Source organism: Lissotriton vulgaris, chromosome 7 (assembly GCF_964263255.1).
Source record: "Lissotriton vulgaris chromosome 7, aLisVul1.2, whole genome shotgun sequence".
In the NCBI taxonomy this organism is placed as follows: Eukaryota; Metazoa; Chordata; class Amphibia; order Caudata; family Salamandridae; genus Lissotriton; species Lissotriton vulgaris.
Window position 1 is genome coordinate 1,754,816,546 of NC_141695.1, and position 8,203 is coordinate 1,754,824,748.

Consider the following 8,203-nt stretch of genomic DNA (forward strand, 5'->3'; position numbering starts at 1 on the left):
CTCGCTGATTCCGTTGGGCCCAATACTGCTGTCCTCCATCAGAGCATAGGTGTTCCTATTATATCGAAGTAAATGAGCAATTCCTGGGGCCGCGGGATGCCCATCACCTTGCCACATACTTTGTTTGTCTTGGCGGGGGAATGTCCTATCTTATTTCTGTGATTGTGGTCACATAACCTACGGGTCGCCGTATCTTGGGTCCAGTGGTCCAGGTGTATGTTTATGGTTGCAGGCTTCCCCCTCGCTCGCTTTCTGTGCCGTGGATTGTACATCATAGTATTCTAAAAATTGGTTGACTTAACAGCCAAGCATTTTTCAGGATGCGTTGTATATATGTACATACATACATAAATATATACGTACGGGGCAACATCCGAAAATGAAGAAACTACCAATGTTACTTACTTTCCTTACCTCATCCTTTGCCCTCCAAGCAGATACCCGTTGATATGTCTGATGAAGGAGTCCACAGTTCCGCTCTCTGCCATCATCCAGAGGTCTGAAAGGACCGCTGTTCTGTTGCTTCCCGCCCTCCCGATGGCAGAGACGACTCCATTTTGCACGATTTAAGCTTCTTTCAGCATTTAACAGAGACTCTTTGTTGATTAACGTTGACTTGTGCGATTACCATACTTGATTTAGTCCTTCTCATCCTGTATGTTCAGGGACTACCGATCATCCCCCTCGCCCCCGCTTGGGCACCATCACAAATTTAATTACAATTGAAGCAATTGGACATGAGAGGAGTTTCTTTGTAAGGTGGGGGGTCTCACGACCCCCCGGACGTATTTAATAAAACATATAAACAAATTAAAATTTGAAATAAACAATATTTACACACAACCATTTATGCACAAAAATGTTGACATTAGATTACAATCAATGTAGACAGGTCTAAAAAGGGCTAACCTTACCAAATGTCTAATACAGCATGTTCCTAACCGAATCTAACATCATATTTATAACTTTTTCTGCATATCCTATCTTTTAGACCTACGGCAAGGTCGCTAACCGGTGTCAGATCCTCATTAACCAGCTACTTCCTCACGTCTGAGTGCAAAATGATTACTGTACAACCACGAGCATCACTCAAATACTAACACCTGTAAACAGGAAAAAGGCCTAAGGAAAAAACAACTTCAACACAATTACTGTGCAAATTACGACCCTAAAATTGTTACCACAAATCCAACACACAATTCCAAAAGTCTACTTCAGGGGCTGGTGGGTGAGAATACATTTTACGTGAGCCCCGATGGGCGAGGAGGCAAGCCTGGTTGGAGCGCGGGAACAAGAGGGCGCATCCCGCGCTCCCTCAGCCTTTTAACCGCTTTGGCTCCCCCTCCCCGACCCGGAAGCAATTAGATCTGCTTCCGGGTCAAGGCAGGAGCCAGCACCCATTGGTGGTCGGGTGCGCACCCGCCGCGGCATGCCCCCACCACTGAGGTGCGGGGGGTGGTGAGGGGGTTGGCGTCCGCCATACATGCAGGGGGCCGAATGGCCCCCCTTTCCATCTAGTTCTTTATGTCCTTGAGGAGGGCGCAGTGGTCAAAGGCGGCACAGATTGCTCCCAGAGAATGCTTGGTTAGAGTCCTCATGTCTGGTTTGAGGGTGTTATTTTGCTGTGATTTGACTGATGTCCCTATGTCAGGCTTGAATGTCACCCTGATAAAGTACGTACCATAGCATCGTTACATGGGTTGTTATCAGTGAATGGTGGGTTCACTCTTGGAAGGGGGTTTGATATCTCGTGTCCCTCCGGCTCTCAATATATGCATTAGTTTGGGGCTGGTAGCAAGAGATGTGACAGTGCAGGGCTCTGATGAGGCTTTAGTGTGTTTCATTTAAGGCTCATTCCTTCTGCCTTTTTCCAACAGGGACAGGATGTGGCTCTTGGGATTATGGCTCACTGAATATATGATTGAATACATCTACTAAAGCGCTGAACCCACGTGAGAGTGGGGAGAATCCCCTGGCAGAGTTGGCCTTTTCTTGGCCTTTACCATTCCTTTTCCCGATTTGTCCTTCAACAAATACACAGCACACTGCTCACAATATAATCCTGTCTCTTTGTTCTGGTTGCAGAGCCGGTGACTAAACCCACAGTGACTTCTGCGCCCTCACAACTGGTGGAGAACCGGGGTCCTGCGGTGATAACCTGCATTGCTTCTAAAGCCGCCACTACAGTCCTCTGGTCCTTCAATGCCAGCCCGGCTCTACCTAGAAACATCCTTCCGTCTCCAGATAACAGAGCCCTGAGCATCGCCAACGTGTCCCGTGGGGATTCAGGGGTCTACCAGTGCGAGGCCATGAACCCCGTCAGCAGCAGCGCCAGTGACCCCCGGATCCTGAATGTCGCCTGTAAGTAAGCCCACAGCCCCCCCACCCACCCTCCAACCTCCTGTTATTCGTCACTTCCTCTCTGCCCCGCTGAGCTCACAGACCCTCTCTCTGTTCCCTTCCAGATGGGCCGGAGGGCGTGAGGATCGACCCGCCAGGACCTCTCTCCGTGCGGATCGGGACACGACTCTCTCTATCCTGCACTGCGGGGTCCTTCCCAGCACCGCGGTACCAGTGGAGTCTCAATGGTACTGATCTAAAGAGACCTGGACAAACATACACCGTTGCGAAGGCGTCTTCACGAGATAGCGGCATCTACACGTGTGTGGCTGAGAACACAATCACCGGCCTGATTGCGAAGGCGTCTGTCTCTATAACTGTAAATAACTACTCCAGGAATAAACAGACGCCAAGCCTGCTTCTTCCAAGTTGAAATCGTTTCTGAAAGTATCCGCGCCAATTTAGCATCCCACCCTGAGCCTTCATGCATAACTTTCTTACTTCTCTTTCCCCTTTTGTTATCTTTGTGTGTGCCCTTATTGAGTTACTCCTTTCCTTTCAGTCAGTGGCATCATTTAATTGATAATATTGGTAGCCTCTTAGTAGTAATATCTCCTGCTCTTTGAACCCCTGCAGGGCCAGTATGCATTGACTTGCATAATCTTTCTTACAATACCTGGATTGCAGCGTGTCAGGAGCAGTCATTGGTAATTGACACAAATAACAAGCTATAAAGAGGAGTAAGACATTCATGCTTTCAAATGTTGATTAGAGATTGTACAGGAAGACCATACTCTTGCACACCTGTAGATGAAGTCTGTGCTCCCAATGTCCTTTCCCTTTCTGCCACTCCTGCCCTTCTTCTCTCCTCTGACCTTCTCTCATTCTTTGTGGCAATGCTCTCTTAACTCCTCATTCTCACAGACGCCTTTAAAAATGGCCGCTGCCAAGACCACTGCACAATAGAATGTCTTATTTAATTAAGCATTAGTCAATACAGTGAACTGTTTCTTTCCTATGTCTAATATTAAGATGATTACATTCAGGGGGGAATCCAATGAGAAGGTATATTATCTGAAAACAAGTAGAAAGATTAAGGTGTCATTCTTATTTCTGCTATGTCTAATCATAGGAGCCTCGCGAGGCGTGCTGAAGAGACTGGGCTATTTTGTGTTTGAGGGAAATGTTTTCTTAATCGTAAGAAATAGGATTTTCAGAAGAAACAATTTAAAACAAACCAGAGACTAAATATACATGTTTTTGAAAAGTTTTAATACTTCTCATTAATACTAATATTCGCACTTAATTATAATAATATCACAGGGTTAACATCTCAGAATTTGATGCTTCTGCCATAAGTTAATTGTCATTTTTGCAGTTCAATAGGAGAATGTTTCCACGACATCATTAAATGTCTTATTTTTTTCTATTTGACTGAATATTTGTTCTTTGTTCCTTTAGTGTGCTTACTGGATGCTTTGTGGTTTAAAACTTGTATAGCACAGAGTGGCATTAAATGCCTGGTTCACAGCACTCCAAACAGAGTTCTTAAGCTCCTGGTTAAAAGTAATCTTATAAATTAGTAACACCGTGAAAAGTTAAACACCTTTTCCCAAAACAAATTCCGGGCGCGTGAGTGCCCCACCCCCGTAGCTCTGTCTGGTTGTGAATGTCTTCAGGCCAGGGACAGTTCCACAACTGGTGCCGTTGTCAATGTGCTGTTTGAGTATTGATTAAGTGTAATGTTTGGTGGAAGTTACTGTCGTTGTTGGATCAAGGGTCATAGAGCGTGATGGTCTTGTGAGCAAGGAGGGGGGTCATGAATCCGATGCATTCTTTTACACATGAGGATTGTGAAAGTATCATTGAGTTCGCTTACTGTGTTTAATCTTCCACCTTTCTCCCAGGTTTTTATATGATCAGAAAGAGGAAGGGCAGAGTCACAGATCTTTGTTGTAACCTCTTGTTGTCATGCTTTTAACATTAGCTATTTGATGTGTACCATCACCTCCTGCACAAGTAACATCATTCATTCCTTCAAAGCTTTGCCAATCAATCAATCAATCAATCAATCAATCAATCAATCAGAGAATTTGTAGGCTGCACTACATACTTGTGAGGGTCTCAAGGTGCTGGGGGGGAGGGCGGGGGGGGGAGGGGGGGTGCTGCTACTGCTCGAAGAGCCAGGTCTTGAGTAGTCTTCCGAAGGTGAGCAGGTCCTGGGTCTGCCGTAGGAGGATGCTTAGCAGAGGGTGTTCTAGGTCTTGGCGGCAAGGTGGGAGAATGATCTGCCACCAAAGGTCGCTCTTCAGATGCGGGGATGGTTGCTAGTGCGAGGTTGGAGGGGCGGAGCTGACGGTTCGGAGTGTGGAATGTGAGTCGTGTGTTGAGGTATGCTGTTCCGGTGTTGTGGAGTGCTTTGTGTGCGCGGATGAGGTGCTTGAAGGTGAGCCTCTTGTTGACCGGAAGCCAGTGCAGGTCTCTCAGGTGGGGTGTGATGTGGCTGCAGCGAGGGATGTTGAGCATCAGGCGTGCAGCAGCGTTCTTGATGCATTGTAGTCATTTCAGGAGTTTGGCCGGGGCTCCAGCGTAGAGGATTTTTCCGTAGTCCAACCTGCTGCTGATGAAGGCCTGGGTGACTGTTCTTCTGCTTTCGGTGGGGGTCCACCTGTATATCTTGAGAGCATGCAGAGGGTGTTGAAGCAGGAGGATGAGATGGCGTTGACCTGTTTTGACATGTAGCCGGTGGAGTCGAGGATGAATCTCAGGTTGCATGCGAGGTCGGTGGTAGTTGGTGCAGTTCTCAGTGCGGTTGGCCACCAGGAGTCGTCCGAGGCCGAGTGGGTGGTGCCGAGGATGAGGACTTCTGTCTTGTCCGAGTTGAGTTTCAGGCGGCTCTTCTTCATCCACTCAGTGAAAGCTTTCATTCCTTCGTGGATGGGGTCCTTGGTGAGGGAAAGGATCAGCTGGGTGTCGTCGGCGTAGGAGAGGATGTTGAGGTTGTGCAGTCGGGCGAGGTAGGCGAGTGGAGCCATGTAGATGTTGAATAAAGTCAGGCTGAGGGATGAGCCTTGGGGTATGCTGCAGATGATCTTGATGGCTTCGGCTATTAAGGGGGGAGGCGGACGGTCTGGGTTCTGCCGGAGAGGAAGGAGGTGGTCCAGTCCAGAGCCTTGTTGCGGATCCCAGCGTTATGGAGGCGTGTCCGTAGAGCAGGGTTCTTCAAACTGTGGGTCGCGCCCCCCTGGGGGGGCGCGGCACCATCCCAGGGGGGGCGCGAGCTCCCCTCCGATCTTCCCTTTGCGCAGCGCGATGTAGAGACTCTCTGTGAGGGCGGGCGATTTCCGTCAGAGTGGGGCTGCAGGGGCCTAAGAGCTGAACAAAGCTCATTAGCATGCGAATGGCCTCTTAAAGAGGTGTGAAGTGCTGGGGTGCGGCTGCCTGGCTGAGTGTGTGTGTGTGTGCCCAGAAGCTGTGTCAGCCCGGGCACACACAGGCATGGTGAGATGAAGAGGGAGAGGGAGGGAGGACGTAGACAGAGACAGACAGAGGGAGATCGAGGGAGGGAGACAGGCAGACAGAGGGGGAGCGAGGGAGGGAGACAGAGGCTGACAGAGCGAGAGCGAGGGAGGCAGCGCGAGGGGGAGCGTGGGAGACTGAGGCAGACAGGGAGAGCGAGGGAGAGTGAGAGAGGGAGACATGCAGACAGAGGGAGAGCGAGGGAGGGAGACAGGCAGACAGAGGGAGAGCGAGGGAGGGAGACAGGCAGACAGAGGGAGAGCGAGGGAGGCAGAGTGAGGGAGAGCGAGGGAGACAGAGTGAGAGAGAGCGAGGGAGACAGAGTGAGAGCGAGGGAGACAGAGGGAGAGCGAGGGAGGGAGACAGGCAGACAGAGGGAGAACGAGGGAGGCAGAGTGAGGGAGAGCGAGGGAGAGCGAGGGAGACAGAGGGAGAGCAAGGGAGACAGAGGGAGAGCGAGGGAGACAGAGGGAGAGCGAGAGAGGCATAGCGAGGGAGACATAAGGAGAGCGGGGAGACAGAGGCAGCTAGAGGGAGAGCGAGGGATGTCGGGTGGAGCCGGCCACCAGATGTCCGTTATGTTGCCATGTGGGTGAATAGATGTATGGGTGGAGTGGTGGATGTATGGGTGGAGTGATGGGTGGAATGGTGGATGTGTGGGTGACATGGTGGATGTATGGGTGGGGGGTGGATGGATGAGTGAGGGGATGGATGGATAGGTGAAGGGGTGGATGGATGGTGGGAGAGAGGATGGATGCATGAGTGGAGGGATGGATGGGAGTGGATGGATGTGTGTATGGTTGGAAGGGTAGATGGATGGGTGGAGGGATGGATGGACCAGTGAAATGGTGGATGGATCAGTGAAATGGTGGATGGATCGATGGGGGGGTGGATGGTGGACGAATCGGTGGGTGGATGGATGGGAGAGATGATGGATGGATGTATTGATGGGTGAAGGGGTGAATGGATGGATGGATGAGTGGAGGGGTGGATGTGGGGATGGATGGGTGATTGAGGAGGGTGGATGGACGGGGGGATGGATGGAGGAGTGAAGAGGTGGGTGAGAGGTCAATGGATGGATTCATGAGTGGATGAGTGGATGGATGAGTGGGTGGATGGGTGAAGGGTGGATGGAGGGATGGGTGAGGGGGGAATGGAGAGAGAGGGGGAGGATGGATGGATGGATGAGTGAGGACATGGATGAATGATTGGCAGAGTGGATGGGCAGGTGTGTGCATAGATGGGTGAGGAGAGGAGCATGGAGATGGATGGGTCAGAGTGCATGTATGAGTGGGGGGAGGGTGGAGAGCGGGATGGATGGGTGGGTGGATGGATGAGTGGGGGGTTGAGTGGGTGGACGGATGAGTGACTGGGTGGATGGATGAGTGGGTGGGGGATGGCTGGATGGGTGAGAGGGTGGGTCGTTGGATGGATGAGTGAGTGAGTGGATGGGTGGAAGAGTGGATGGATGGATGAATGGAGGAGTGGATGGATAGATGAATGGAGGAGTGAATGGATGGATGAATGGAGGAGTGGATGGATGAGTGGGAGAATAGCTTGGGTGAAGGGGTGAGTGGTTGGATGGATGGGTGGAAGAGTGGATGGATTGGTGAGGGGATGGATTGGGTGAAGGGATGGATGGATGATGGATGGATGGGTGAGGGGGTGGAAGGAGGGATGGATGGGTGAGATGATGGATGGAGGGATGGATGGATGATGGGTTTGCAAGTGGTTAAAGGGGTTTGGATGTGGATGGGGCACAGATGGAGGGAAGGAATGAATGGTGGGGGAGTTGGTGGATGACAAGGTGTACATGATGGATGGGGAGGGTTGTGATGACTTCCTTTGCCTTGGAGGAATGCGACATCTGGGGAGGTAGAGTCGAGGAGGTCCCAGAGTTCAACGGCATGTTTGCCGGCTGAGCGGGTTTTGAGGAGGTAGTTGGGTTCTTTCCTGGGTGGAGGTGTGGTGGGGCGGATAGTGGTGAAGTTGCAGTTCCACCAGGAGAAGGGTCCTTTGGTGCGTTTCGGGGTGGCCCGGAAGCAGATTTTTTCTCGTCCGGTGTTGAGTGCGTGGAGTGTGCTGGCATCGTAGCGCATTCGGGCGTCGTGGTGTTCACAGGGGCCAGGGATTCTGGCGCTGGGAGCTTTCCAGGCTCGGACGGGCGCCGGCAAGCTTGCCTTGGGCATTCCAGCAGTGCACTCGCAGCGCACGACCACCATAATAAGGGGAGGTGGGAGGGAGGAGCAGCTGAGAGGGGGGAGCGGATGAATGGGAGCGGGACACAGAGGTGGGAAGTGGGACCGGCAAGGGAACAGAGGCAAAATGGGCACAGAGGGACAAA

At 51.3% G+C, this 8,203-nt stretch overlaps 1 protein-coding gene across 1 annotated transcript in view; it reads left to right on the top strand.

The window, feature by feature from the left end:
• LOC147706586 (uncharacterized) overlaps positions 1-3,761 on the top strand; it is a 487,499-nt gene extending 483,738 nt beyond the window's left edge. Inside the window, exons 16-17 of the mRNA XM_086929635.1 lie at positions 2,086-2,361; positions 2,466-3,761. Of these exons, the coding sequence (XP_086785761.1) occupies positions 2,086-2,361; positions 2,466-2,773 (584 nt within the window). The 3' untranslated portion in view covers positions 2,774-3,761. The remainder of the gene's footprint in view (positions 1-2,085; positions 2,362-2,465) is intronic.
• The last annotated feature ends 4,442 nt before the right edge of the window (positions 3,762-8,203 follow it).